The sequence below is a fragment of the Daktulosphaira vitifoliae genome, unplaced genomic scaffold (assembly GCF_025091365.1).
Source record: "Daktulosphaira vitifoliae isolate Bord-2020 unplaced genomic scaffold, ASM2509136v1 Scaffold_3, whole genome shotgun sequence".
Classification (NCBI taxonomy): Eukaryota; Metazoa; Arthropoda; class Insecta; order Hemiptera; family Phylloxeridae; genus Daktulosphaira; species Daktulosphaira vitifoliae.
The window spans coordinates 21060116-21076105 of NW_026099574.1; the positions used below are offsets into that span (position 1 = coordinate 21060116).

The following is a 15990-nucleotide window of genomic DNA, read 5'->3' on the forward strand; positions in this document are numbered from 1 at the left end:
CAAGAGTACGCTAATTTATACCGTTACGCATTACTCTGTTTCATAAATTTATAGTGACTATTGGAGTTGTTTTAATAATTATAGAATGAAAAACGCTAAGATTTAATACTCATCTTTAGAAATTTACGAGCAACATAAAGTACAAAACACTAATCCACAGAACACGATAATTTCGCTGTTATATTACGTGTGGAATTAATACACTTGCGTATTATGTACGTGTATAGTTTAGCTGGCAAATATGGTCTAATGCCAAAGATCAACGTGTCTTTGATATTTTGAAGTTTCCCATGAGAACACTGTGGATTCTGTTGCGTTCGGAATTTAATTATACTCTCATAGTACATTATTCTACAAATATGTATCAATAGTATTTATATGACTTAATATGTAAAACTTATTCAGAAAACTACATGGAATATACTTTATTAGACGAAAACATTCTATATCTACTATAAATATATTATTTTTCAATTAAAATTAATGCCTCATCTATGGGGAATTTAAAATAGTACTATAGCCTACCAAACTATAAGAGCTGGTATTAAATCTACAAGTGTATTTTTATTGCTTAATTTTTCTTTTTTGCGTTGTAAGTTTATTAAAATATTAGAAATCGAATATTTTTCTACCTAAACTTTACCCTAATAATAATGTAGGGTGTTCAGTAAATACGGAAAATAGTTTCTATTGTTTTCATTGCTTGTAACTTGATTTGACATGTTTCCTTAGTTTTTGAATATATATATATATATATATATATATATCAGTTCAATTGTCAAGCTAAATTATTATTTGCATTGATTTTATTTGAATTAATAAATATCGTGAATTTTTTAACCAATTCTTAAAGAAATGGATTAACAATATTAATAACGATTTCACAGTTTTCAATTATTTAAGTACTGAATAATTAAGTTTGGAAATTATTATTTTTATAAGTGTGCAATGATTATAAAATTGTAAACGTTAAATTCGAAAAATCTCTAAAGATTTATTTTTCTTACTTTAAATGTTAATTGTCAAGGAGATTATAAATAAGAATTTATTCAGTGAAACGAAATAAATCCTTAAAAAATTATTTTACTCGGTTGCAGAATTTTTAGTAATATTATTACTATTTATTGGGATAAATAAAATAAAATTCATCTTTAAGTAAGACAGTTAAAGTTAAGCACAACGTTTTTTTATTTTTTCTTTGTAAAAAATGAGTTTTAATTAAAATTATATTTATATAGTGCTATATGTGAAGATTGATTATTTTTATATTTTATTGAGGGGATAATATATCGAAATTAACAAAAATTTTCAAATTAATACAATATAAACAAGACAAAAATATTTTAATTTGAAAATATATGTCTGCTAAACAACAAAAAATCGTAATTTAAATTTTATGTTGCGTACATTTAGCGTATGTCATTTGAATTTGTATACTAATACTTTGTTTAAATAAATATGTTAATGTTATTTACTAATAGTCTCAGTTCAACAATATACTTTTTTGTCAATGATTAATAATTTATTTGGTTTTTAAAGATAGAAGCACAAACTGACTATCTGTTAATAATATGATTTCCTGTTTATTAAAATAAAGGTAGACCTTTTTGTTTAGCAGATAAGCATTCATGATTGCTAAATATATGCTCCTTTTTAGAATGCAAAGTTGGATAAAACAGTAGATCAAGTTAAATAAATAGTTTTAAGCTCGAGAAAAACGGAAATGAAAGTCAACACTTACGGACTTGTTGTCATCGAAAACACTAAATTTATAAAGTGATCCTTCACCTTAAAAAAACTATTCTAGTCACTACTTACTACAGTGACAAATAAAATTCACAGATAAAAAATAGACAAGGTTATGTGCTCAAATAAATAAATTTTGTAATCAACAACGAAAATAGTAAGTTTTCGTTTCAACAATGTGAAATTCTAAAACTTCATAAGTATTTTATGTTCATATGCGTTATTTATAACTCTAAATGATAATTTGACGTGTGCGAAATTCATGAAAAATATATTTATATTAATGATAGTCTATGATATTATCTATGGAATGAAAAAACAGATAAATTATTTAATACATAGGTCTTAAACCGCTAGAAGTTTTTTAAACAAATTGCGTCTCATAAAACAACAATGTTAGTGACTATGAATAAATATACATTGCGGTTCATTTACTTTATTTTATTTTTAATTATAAACACAAATATAAAAATAGTTATTTTTATTATTTACATAACTATGAATGGTAAAATAAATATTTATTTATTTAAATATATTATATATATAAGGCACCGCTTCTTGCTTTAGTGCATAAATACTGGTTTCCATTCTGTTAAGTTGGGATATGTAGGATTTTCAGATCTTTCTGGCACAAAAAACAGCTTTTAGAGAATGTTAAATACGATTAAAAAAAAATTGTAATTGTTGTTCGATAAATAAAAAATAATTTAACTTTAATGTAAGTCCAATATTGAGAAATAGTTTAACGTCAATATTCATATACCAAAGTTATGAAATAAATCAAAATAAAATAATATATCTGAACATTAATTTAAAAATATTATACAGTCGTTTATTATAAAATGTAATTTTTACAATGTTTAATTTGTTAAGCTTTAAATGCACTATAGATATTTTAACGTGTCGCTGTTTTCTATAAATAACATCTTTTATTTCTGTTTTTTGTAATCTTTAGACAAATTCATACTATAGAGATTATTATAAATCTCCTGTACGTAGTTGTACATTTATATAATCAATTAATTTTTGTTTTTATATTATTCATATTAGATTATATTATAATTTTTGTTCCTTAAATAATAAGCAATAGGCAAAAAATTTAAAATTTAAAATACCATTATTTGCCTATACTTAAATCTTCAAGGAATCAAAATTAATATATTGTTTGATAAAAAATAACTGTCTTAAATATAATTATTATATTTGATTATACTTAATTGGTTAAATACAAATTTAATATTAGTAGTGAGAAAATTTAATATAATATCCAATAACATCAGTATATTTTGTGTTAAAAGTATACACAAATCATCCTATATAATTCATACAAAGTTTTATAAGAAAGGAAAATCTTTTTTTTATATATTGTAAAGGTTTATAATATTACCACATTTATAACTAACTAAGCTAAAAAAGTGCATTTATTTTTATAATTATAGAATTTATTTCATGAAATCGACTGGATTGTTTTCTTTTTGTCTGTATTTAAAAGTGATTTTTATTTAAGAAATGCAATGATCAATGTCTTATCTTAACGTTTATTTTCATTATCTTCGATTATTTATTTTGAGTTATGTTCAAATAATTTAATGATTTCAACAAAGTTTAAATTAAACGTGGTGTGGTTCAACTATAAATAGTCTTCTTTGTGGTTAAACATTTATAGAATCCTTGTTGATCGCTGTACATTTTTAATTAATCTCTTAACAAAATTCTATAATATATATTCAGTTAAACGTTCTATTAAGTTATTAAGTTATTATTATTATTATTTAAATATTTTGGTCTTATATAAATGAGTTAATTTAGTAAAGAATAATCAGATCCGAATTTGATGTGTATATTTACTAATTATTTTATATTTTAACTTTCAACTATTAATTGATAATAACGCTATTAAAATAGTAAACAATGTATACATACAGCAAAAATATTTATGTGTTGTGACACGTCTTATTGACATTTTGTTCGAAATGTATAAAATTAATAAGAATCAAGTCTCTTGTGATGCTAATTGTAGAAGCTGAAATTATCGAAAAATAAGTTCAATATAATATTTAAATTAGTGAAGACCTTTTTTTTACATAACAGTAAAATTAATTTTGTTAACTTTCATAAGCAGTTAACGACACATTTTTATTGATTTAATAGTAAAATAGAAATTAACGAACTCAATTAATTATTATTAATTTATTAAAAATAAGAGCTTCATAAAAATAAACTAAAAAATAAATCTAAACGATGTTTACATTTTTTGTAAACCTCATCAATCGTTTAATGAAAATTCATTCTCATATATTCACAATTGGCTAACGTACTTAGGTCCGATATGAATGAGAGTTGAAATTTATATACATTTATAACCTATAACATGTTGCTGTGAATATAAGTTTTGTAATTTCTCTGAATCCAAAGTATGTGGTTATTTCTTATATCTATTTTACCTGGGAAAATGTATCGATAGTCCCCTTAGATTTAACCAACAATCTTGTTCGTGTTTGTAAATAAATTATTTGTATATAATCAGATAATAAGACTTGTCTGAAAATAAATTGAAAGTATTTTCAATAGATTTTAATTTAATTTAAATTTACTTTAGCCCTGAGTTTGTCTTGAATTATAATTAAGCTTTTGTTAGTAACGCATAAATGTAGTTTAATTGTGTAAAAATTTACTAAAAGAGTTTTTAAGAACAGTATTTTTCGTAATGAACTAATTTCCTTTATACCAGTTCAAAGTTTTTAACTTACACTAATAAAAACAATATAATGAGCTATTTTATAATTTTAGTTTTAAATTCAAATTATTTTTAAAGATTTCGGGTAAATTAATTATAATGAGCGTGGTAGATTTATTCATAAAATAATTTAAATCTAATTAAATGTGATATTTCAAAATGACAATAAATCGTTAAAAAAATGTTGTACAATATATAGATTCGTAAAAGTAAAGGCATGAAATAGAAATGTTACGTATATAATAAATTGTCTGAGATTTATGAAGTTATTTTACTTAAACAGTATTACTTAATGAATTGAATAGCACTACCTGCTGTTTTTGCTCATTAATTTATTCACGATAACTAATTACCATAATGGAGTTGCAAATGATAATTCAACGAATAAACATAATGTCACTATATTTATATGACTTTAAAACAGTTATTAGTACTGTAATAAGATTTAAAAAAAATTTTGCGCCAGGGGAACAAGATATTTATCAATCTGTCACTTCATTGTATCAGTCAAAAAACAAAAAGAAGTTTAAGTTGGTTGTATTTAGTAAGATAAGCAAATTATATTTTATTTTTCATTTATATGATTAAAATAGGAATATATGTTCTTAATTTATTTTGCTAAATTTATCTTCTAATGAATTAAGATTATCAACAATGAATAATGTACAATTAATTTATTAGTTTCCAAGTTATAGTTATTGTTCACTAAAATAATTATTTTAGATTCGATAATTCACAAAACTGTTAATTTGTCAACTATACCCGCTAACAAACATGTTTTTTGCTTTTCATCATTGTTAGTATTGACTTTTAAAAGCTAATAATTTTTTATTTCATTAATATGTTGAACATAATTTTATGTTATTAACGAAAAACATCCGACATATTATTCATTAATTATTTAGTATTTCAATATAATTTTAAAAATTACAAACCCAAAAATTCTACTCTAATGCTTTATACAACTTCCTATAACATTATTCAATTAACAACTTTATTTCATACTTTATAGGTCACCACACGATATTGTTAAAAAAAAAAAATTGTTCTATGATAAAATTTGCAATTATTTTTAATAATATAAAATAATTTTTCTATTTATGTTAAAATACAATTCAAACAAAAATTTTTGTCCCAATAAAATGTTGCTACATATTACAATTTTTCATATATTTGAATTACAAATTGGGCAAATCACGAAGATAGTTCTTGTCAATTGAAAAAGACAATTGGTATTTTTTATTTTTCTGAATATTTGTCCCTAATGTATATATAGCAAGTGAATATAAATAATACTCAATCGCCTTTACATTTATTTGAACAAAATATAAAATAATTTTTTATTTGTTATGTAAATAAATCAAATTGTATCATAATATTTATAATTTTTTAACTATTTATTATTGTGTGTAATTAAGTCGACATATTATAATCGAAGATCTATGAACTATAGTTTTTTAATTTAACTAAAGATAAAATAGTTTTGAACAAATGCAAAGAACATTTTTTGTATAATTTCATAGCAAAGCTTCTAAACTGAGGTTTATATGGATAGTAAATTAAAAAATACGTTCGCGTAACCCTCACGACATACTTATAAATTCATATACCAATTAAAAACTGACGGATAAATTTAATTTTTTTGAGTTAAATCTTAACAAAAAAAAATGTACACATAACCACCAAATAAGTTATGTCACAAAACAGAAAGTGACTAATTAGTTAAATCATCAAATAAAAATATAGAAAATTTCAGCTTCAAATATTAAAAATTAACAAAATGTAAATGAATAAAAATTCATTTAATTCTTATTTATAGTTCCTGGACGAGTAAAAATCAGCTCAATGATGACAAAATTCTCCAATTCAAGATAACCCAAAGGAATACGGTTTGTGGCTGACATTTGTGTCAGGAATGAGTTAGTAGTAGTTGAAGTAGAAATATTTTTTTTTAATGGTAAATTAGTGAAACACAAAGGATAAATAACATTTTTATTATGACTGTCTAGCAAAATCGAAGTGAATTCTACAAGTGGGGATTAGGAGTTGATACTACTTTAATACTCAAGAATTTACAAATATTGTAGAACCACTATTGTTTTTGCAAGAATCTATTACTGGTAGATATTTATAAAAAAACATATAATTATTATACAACATTATATAATACATATATTATATTTAACTGGATAGGAACTGAAATAGTAGTCAAAAGTATAATTGCACATGGAGTTTTGAGAACAGTATCAATTAAAAAAAAAAAAAGAAACAGAAGAATTGGGTAAACAAAAAGTGGAAAAAAAAGAGAAGAATTCAACATCATTCTTGAAAATATCCACTTTGAAAGAAAAGTTGTTCATAAATACAAAGAACAAAATGATAATAAAGCATATAATAACCGGTTATAATTATGTATTTTTCGGTTTTTTTACAAGAATAATTTGGTTATTATAAATAGTTACAAATATGATATTTCTTTAGTTATGCTATATTTATTTTTAAATATAAATTTATATATTTTTTCAAAAATCTATTATATTATTGAGATCAAAGAATTTATATTTTATTTCTTAATAATAACATGTTTTGAAACATTACTCATGTTATATTAAATTTGTTATATAGACATTTTAATAAATCATATGATATACATATATATATGCTTAATTATTAGATGTTAATTTCTTAATTGTCTTAATGCTACACTTACCCACCAAAACCAACGTTAAGAAGATTTGTTTCCTCTTGTGTCAAAAATCAAACATACGTATTTTTTTATATTAAGTAAGAATACTAAAGCTTCTTATGTAAAGTAGAAACATAAGAAGACAGATGTTTTCAAAATTTAACAAATTCTACAACATAAATGAATAAAAGATGAAAGAGTTTTTTAAATCTCATATATTTTATATGTAAGTATTTTTATTTATGTATTTATTGTATAGATAAAACTTTTTTAAGAGTACCTAATCATATGAAGTTAATCTTATTGTATATTTTTTTGTAATAGAAACAATAAAAAGTTTTTTGCCTTAAAATTAAATAAGCGGAAATAAATTTTAAAATTGATTATGTTGATTCTTTATTCTTGTAACAAGGAAAATATTTTAAGTAGTTGAACTCCGAGTTAGAGTTTGAATTTGAAACATGTATTAAAATGACTGTGTGCCCGGACTTTTTTATATTCTTCAACTATATCATTACTCAATGAGAATTACTCATGTATTAAAATTACAGGAGTGTTAAAAATTGGGTACCCGTGTATATTATACTTGGGTAGTTCAAAATTCGTGTATTTACTGATATGTATCCGTTTACTAAAGAAACTGATGTATTTTAAGTTTGGATACTGTGTGGGTTTTATCAGAATACCCAGTGTTATAAAAATATGTTACTAAGCTTGTATTAACGTCATCATAATTTAACATAAATTTATTAGAAATAACTATGAGTAAATTAATAAAATGTAATATGATGTATAAAACCTAATAATTAAAAATAAAAATGAAAGCAATCAATTAATAATAATGTATTATTATCTTAATACCTTTATAATAGTGTTAATAATTGAAGCATTGGCCCCATCAGTTACGCCTACCTTTAAAACATTTTTGAGATAAAAATCAAAATATTCTTTTAGATTAAAATTTGAATACTCAATTTCATTTGCATAACATTATTAAAACTAAATGTGATTCAATTATAGTCGTTGTGTATACTATAGGTCAATTTTATCATTATATACTAAAAATTTAAAATATTACATATTTAAAAAAAATTTTAAATATAAATGACTTCATTTATATTTGCTAATATTCGATTAATTGTGTCTGAAAATAACAACTAATAAGATACAATTTTATTAGCGTAAAACATTATAGTACGACGCAATGATAAAATATTTAATTTTGTTATCAATTTAAATTTAATTATCACATTGATGTTTTTGATTTAAAAGTGTTACCTTTTTTGTACGGTATAATATATATTAGATATTCGGTTAATTTACATTTGTTTATTCGTTTTGATTATATCATTTTATAAATTTAAATATCAAAAGTTGGATTTGACCCTAAGCAAAACTTAAACGCGAAAAAGAATATTGTAATTTGTATACAGAAAATGTAAATATTGAGTTTTTGTGCAATAGTGGATAAACAAAATCGTTGGGAAGATACTCAAAAACTATACATAAAGCCATATCTGCCTCTTAAATGTAATTTAGCTCGAATTTTTTTTTAATTTTCTATAATTAATTTGTTCAAACAAAATAATAAATTTTATTAAGTTTTTTAAATTTCATATTAATTTGTTTTTTTTTAAAGGAAATGATCAATATGTTTCTCTGGTTTAAGTAAACACCAAATACCTCATCTTCACTTACTGAAAACTCATTTCAACCTGAATTTAACCAATTCTAGTTTATAAAACGATACCGTACTTATACGAATGAAGAATTTATCATTTTTGCAATTTAGAAAAATCTGAAAAAACTCATCAGGTGCTTGTAAAAATGATTGTATCAAATTAAATATCATTATTGTTTTGATCAAGTGTTGGTTTTAAACAATTTATGAAAATCTTTGAACTCAAATACAAAATATGCAAGAAAAAACAATGAAAACCCATCTTAAAGGATTAATCAGTTCAATAAACCTTTTAATTTAACTTGAATAAATCTTTAATTGTAATATGCAAATTCGATTGCAGAATAATACTATCTTAATATAGCTGTATAACTATTACTGCACATCTGATTGATAATCAATGGTGTTCTAAGTCATACACATTTACAACTCATTAAATGGAAAATCAACATACGTATGATAATTTGATAAAATAACTGAATAATGTCAAAATATGGAATTTTAGTAATAAAATTATGGTAGTTATAATCAATATTGCTAAATCGTATTAAACGCTATAATATAGTACCCAATATTTCGGATTCATAAGACACCTATGCTGCACAGTTAGTAATTAATAAAAATTAGAAGTAATTCGTAATTTAGTTAAAATTAGTTGTAAAATTGTTGGATATTTTACAAATTCCAATGTTTATGTTAATGACTTCATGCTAATAGATAAAAATAGAATATAAAATCACTCATAAGTGTTAATGATCACTATTCTGTAAGATTATATAAAATTATTTAAAAATTCTCGACGATGACGGTCTTGTAGCAATGGACTTACAGGGACATTAATTTGTGAACTTATTAATAGTTTTCAGTACCATTACACAATATTAAAAGTACGCTAAATATGAGCTGTTTAAAAGAAATAATATAAAATTTGAAACAATAACAGTGTTGGTGTTTAAGTTCATATTTTGTAGATTACCTTATTGTTCAAAGAAATATCTAAATTTGAAGCTCTCATAAATATGTTCTTAAATAAAATCACTTATTTGGATACTCGGATTTAAATTCACGTTACCTTAACACAGTTTTGATAAAAATTCAAGTACCCGTGTTTTTAAACACACTTGTGATAGAGAGATCTATTCCAAATCTCAGGTATTTTCAATGACTTCATTAAAATATTATTATTAATGACTTGCGTAAATAATGTTATAGCAAATAATCTATTTCTGTTGTATTTGTATAATTTGAACCAGAAGACTATACAATTTTTATGTGTTGGAAAATTATCTTTAAAATATCCATTCTGAATAATATTACCTTTATAATTAAGTATTTAATTTAGGAATAATATTTTACATTATTTATAAGTTACACAAAATTTCTTTAGTTCAAATATTTAATATTGAATAATTTATTTTTACCAAAAATTTAAGAATGTTTATTTGTAAAATAAACATTAATATTTGTGATACTAAAATAACTTAAACATTTTTTAACTTGCAAATTTCCTTTTTCTTGCTATCATGGCTAATTAAATAAAGAAAAAAATTTTAAAATATTTTATTACTAAAACAATACTTTACCATTTATATAAAAATTATATTTTCTCTAATAAAAAATAAATAAAAATTAAATATTTTATACTAATAATATTAAAAATGTTATTAGAAATGTCGAATAATTGGAAACTTTCGTTCTTAAATTTCCAAGATTCATTTCCATAAAAAAATGTTTTACACGCTGTTTTAAGATAGTTAAATAATATTCAAGGTTTAAGTGTAATTAATGACGCTAAGTATTTGACACGGTGTTGTCACCTGTGTGATACCTCGCGGTCGTGCCAGTTCTTTCTCAGCCTCCACACCACTAAACCGGACCCTTAAAGTTCATTTTTATGCAATGTGATAAAAAAATATTTACTCAGGGCCCGGAATTATAAATTTTGAATAATTATTCCGAATACACTGTCAGCTAACTAATACAAATTTGTAATAGTTGGTTTCAAAACTTAGTGAATTTTTAGAGATAAGAGGGGTTTATTCTTCTTTTTAAAACAAAAAATATTTCTACAATTAAGTTGCGCACACTTGGAATGCTTCAAAGTGGTTCAAACAAAATTTATAAATGAATACACGTACGGACCCTAATTACTACCTTAATAAGTCATATACTACTTAGCTTTTCACAATTAATACTCTCTAATGGGAGTTGTCTGAAAAGAGTAATAATATTTTTTAATATGTATGTACACTGTGGAGTACTTTAATTGGCTAAACTAAATTATTGCACTACTTACTAACACAAAAATATATCATAACATACATTATCAGATAAATTTCATATTCGCCACTGAAAGCTATGATTGTGTTTGAGAGACTTGTAAGATAAGTATTGTATATTTATTTTCTCGGGCAATAAAAATAATTTTTGATGGTCTGCAATATTTTTGGATTTTTAATCAGTTTAAAATTTTGTAATTTAAGTTATCCCCATTTGAAAAATAACGATTAAGAAAGTTTTCTCAAATATATTATAGTTATAATACTGCATTATTATTTTATACTTAAAAATATCATTTCTTAACATAAAAATAAATCGAATAAATATCATTGCAAACGTTGAAACAGTTGATTTTTTTTTTACTATTTTAAAGAAATTTAATACAGTTAATTTTTAAAAGATTGAACCTAATTTATAAGTTTTGACCATTAATATTTTTAAAAGTGCTGCATTTTTTCTAAGATAATTTATAATTTAACTATATAGAAGGTATCGTAAAACTTTTAAATAATCCTCTATGTACAAAATTTTTCATTCCACAGACTTTTAAAAAATTCATGTTTTATTTAAAAACATTGACATTTATTAATTTTATTTTTATTTTACCCAAGACTTCTCGACGTGTAACCTAATTTTCTGAGGTGATTAAAACATTAATCTAGCCAATGTGTTCCTGACCACCTGCATTAAATAGTATTCTTATTTTTAATTTTAAAATTAAAACTTGAAGAAAAAAACTCACCAACCCATTAAAATAACTTTGCTATCGTTCATTACTCACTCATTTTAGTACGAACAAAAATTAAATCAATTTAGTCTTTTATTTTATTATTACTATTAATATTTGTATAAATAATGATTTCAGATAATAAAAAAAAAATTTAGGCTAGTTACATTTTTAAATCATAAAAAATTATATTATTTTTATATTTCCAAATAATCATAGTCAGATAAAACAACAACTAACAATTCAAATGTAATCCACGTGATAGCGTAACATAAACGTTTATGACTCAGAAACAACGTATTATTTCTGTTTTTAGGAGTGTTTGACCACCACTGGATTTCGCTTTAGTGTCACACAAGATGATCCATCATTTGGACAGAGTGAGCCACATAATGACGATACGAAGTTATCTTTTAAGAGACTATCATCGTCATCAGCTATTAATATTTCCAATACACCAAATACTAGTTCGGCTGTGGAAAAAGCATGTGATTATTTGTCTCCATATACGTTTACTGGAAGAAATTCATTGGGATCCCCATCAGGTAAGATTAATAACATATATCCACATAAAAAAATAAATCTATAGTTTAACAATTGAGAATCAAAATGAAATGACACATTTACTTTTCATTTTTTTTTTGGTTTATTGTTTTCATTTCAAATATATTATCGCATTTACAAAACTTAAATGTTTATTGCTTAGAAAACTAATTTACACTTTATTGTGGTTCCATTGTCAAGTCTTATTTACTTAAAAATATTATTGTTTATAAAAAATGAACTATTATATCTGTTTTATTTTAAATAAAATAAAATTTATAGTAATAGTTTATTTAGATATGATTTTCTAAAAAAGTATATACATTAATGATTAATAATTAGAAAACGTTAAAATTTAAAGTTTTCGTTGTACTTTTCTATTTACAACTGAATTGTAATACTTTATGTACATTTGTTTACTTGTGTACTATAGGGGTTTTAATGGTTTAATCAATGTTTTAAGCGTGCATTTGAGTAATATTGTCGAGTTTTTTTAGTAAACATATCATAAATATTTAGGCGTTATCTTATGTAGTTGCTATTTAAATGAATGTACTAGTAAGCATCTATACTAAGTATGTATGTATCCCATGGGATACTTTACTTGATAAATAAAATGGTAAGCAAAAGTACATGTGGTTTAATAGCCTATAGGAAACTTTCACTTAACGTTTTAATAAAATTGCAATTGAAATAAGTTTATGTCATTACTTTATATGCCATTGGTAGTGAAAAGTTACATCATAAAACGCTACTTCAAGACATAAAAGTTAAGGAACAATTTTTATTGTGCATATGTATTGTTCGTATTTTCGTAATGTGCAATATTTATTCAAGAACTATTAAAAACTTTTACTTATTTGACTACTTTAAGGTATAAAATTTATGTTTTGTCAATATTTGTATAAGAAAATACAGTATACATTCAGTTTATTACGACTTTAAGTCAATTTAAAAACATAAATAAAATAGGTTAAAAAAATCCAATGTTCCGTCCAAAATTGAATCGTAAATAATTATAAATATGGATTAGAGCAAATATAAGATTTTATTAAGTATATCCATGGATACTACAATTCATAACTTAAAATTTTACAAAGGTTTTAATTGATTTATATGAAAATATGAATCTAAGTTTTGATTTATTGTCAAACAATAAATAAATATCACAGATTGTAAAAAGTAGACCGTTTCAGTCAGATCCATTTGATGAGTTTGAGTTTGGAGCTCTTCAGGAACAGAGTACTTTAGTTCGGTTGATCAGTTCCCCTTTGAGGTTTTAAAAATTAAAATTATTGCTATTGACAATAAAATTTTATAAAAATAAAAACTGAGAAGAATATTTATCTATTTATATAAGTTTATTTGGAGTAACTTACTAAAAGGCTTTAAAAAATTATTTTCAGATTAATAATTTTTGGGATGTCGTATTCTTTTATTAGTCTGGTATTAATGTGCATAAGTCGTGATTTCTTGGTAGCATGATATATATCATTAACTTTCGGAGTCATCTTAATTTTTTATTAAAACTTTAAATTAATTTTCTATAAATTATATATAATACTTGTTACTGCCTGGAAGACATGAGCTATTAAATGTAGAACTATTGTTTTTATTGTATACAATCTTGTAATATCCTATGAATTCTTTTTGAAGATGTTTCAAAATATATTCTACTTACTTAGTGTTATCCTTGGGGATTTTTTTGATGTGCAGTTATTTTCTATTAACAGTTCCCTTAGGAGCTATATATTACTCTATATATGCCTTTGTTTTTGTTATTGACCGCTGTCGGTGGTGGCTTTAAGTCAAATTATATTTTTGTTTTCATCAAAAATTAAATTTTTTTCATGTTTTTACTCCCAGATTATACCCGTAGAAGAAGACCGATAACATTGAAAATTGTCCCGAGGCTAAGTCTACCGGGAAGGAGCACGTCAGCACCAACCACCACAGAAACCGATTGGCCCTTTACCAGGTAAGACACGTATGTGTAGTTCTAGTTAAATGTATTTTACGGTTCCTTTTTATGTATATTACTCGGATTCAACGCCAAAATAAATCCTAAATAAGCAAAAGCATACAATCCTTTGAAGCGCACTTTCATAAAGTGTACTGTAAATTTTGAGTTTTTGTTTATTTTATTTTTGTGTTTTCTAAAAGTAATCTGCAAAATAAATTTGACGTTGAACCTTATTAAAGGCGAACAATATTTTCACTCGACAATGATTCACTCGTGTTATTTTGGACATAGTAAAATGAGCGAAAAGTTTAATTTAATGTGAGATTTAATGATTGGTAGTGTTTTTAAAGAACACGCAAGTAAAAATCTTGAGAAACTTATATGGTATTACTTTAATTATAATTATCATAATCTATGGATAGAAAATTTTATACACACTAATATGCATTTACTGTTCCTATAGATCATTAGTGATTATGTTCACAAATTGCAAATTTGGAGTTTTTTAAAAAATATATAAAAATTGTTCTTAGCCAAACTGATTTATAAAAGATTTCATCTTAAGTTTAAGGTTGCGTTTAATTTAATTTGTTTCGTGGTAATTTTATTACTTTTTTAGCACGCCGAAAAAAATGTGTGATAATAATACAACATGAGAAATGATCCGAAAATTAAGTCGCTGTAATGTTTTTAATATATTCGTTAAATTTACATACAAGTAGTGTAATTTTGACAAAAGGATCGAAAATTCATACACAAATATAACAGTTGGTTCATCATTATACAAATTTTCCCTTACGTTGTATGCTCAAAAAATTTCAATGTATGTGTAAAAAATTCTGATATATCTTTTTAAGAGTCTATATGAAATAGTTGAGGCGTCTGGGTGTCGACCTTTTTTCAGGGGTCAAATATAGGCAATATTTCGGTTATTTCACGCAGTGTTATTGAGTAAGAAGTAAATGATTTTTAGTGTGAGTGTCCATTATTGGGAGTATTGTAGTCGATAACAAAACCGGTTGTGTACTTGCTTACTTTTTTGATGCAAAACGATTATATTGATTTAATAACGACGCACGTTTATTTTATACAGTATAAAATCCATACCTTATCACAGTAAATACTTATAGTCGCCTCTTTTTTGTACGAGGCAGCTAGACCGCAGAATGGCTAGTTGTGCACCGCATTAGAATTCCGTTTTACCTTAAGCTTGTTTAAATCGCTATTATTGAAGCGAGAATGGGTCACCTGTGGAATGAAGGCTAACTGTACATCCAATAAGTAACGAGAGTAGATAATAATTAAATGACAAATAACCACATATATTAGAAATTCTTCAGAGAATATCTTAAATTTAAGGGGAAGCGGGGGGCCTTTAAATACTAATGGTCAGCGAAGCGGCATAAAACAAAATAGTTAATCTCAATTAAATCAAACAATAAATAACATCAAAAATAATATAAACTCAGCTGAATAGATTAAGTTGTTAATAGTGATGAGTGGACTGTATGAGATCTTGTGGTAATGGTGTTTGAGTATGACGAATCAAAGTGTAGTTCCAGGCACGTAATGGCAGATGAAAACAGACGGCGAAAAAGCGACTACGATAATGAAGTTTTTTAGTGAT

General features: G+C 24.0%; 1 protein-coding gene across 1 annotated transcript in view; it reads left to right on the forward strand.

Moving 5' to 3' along the window:
- The window catches only part of LOC126901008 (cAMP-specific 3',5'-cyclic phosphodiesterase), a 323154-nt gene that overhangs the window by 25598 nt on the left and 281566 nt on the right, over positions 1-15990 (forward strand). The window contains exons 3-4 of the mRNA XM_050677100.1: positions 12174-12402; positions 14267-14378. Coding sequence (XP_050533057.1) covers positions 12174-12402; positions 14267-14378 — 341 coding nt within the window. The remainder of the gene's footprint in view (positions 1-12173; positions 12403-14266; positions 14379-15990) is intronic.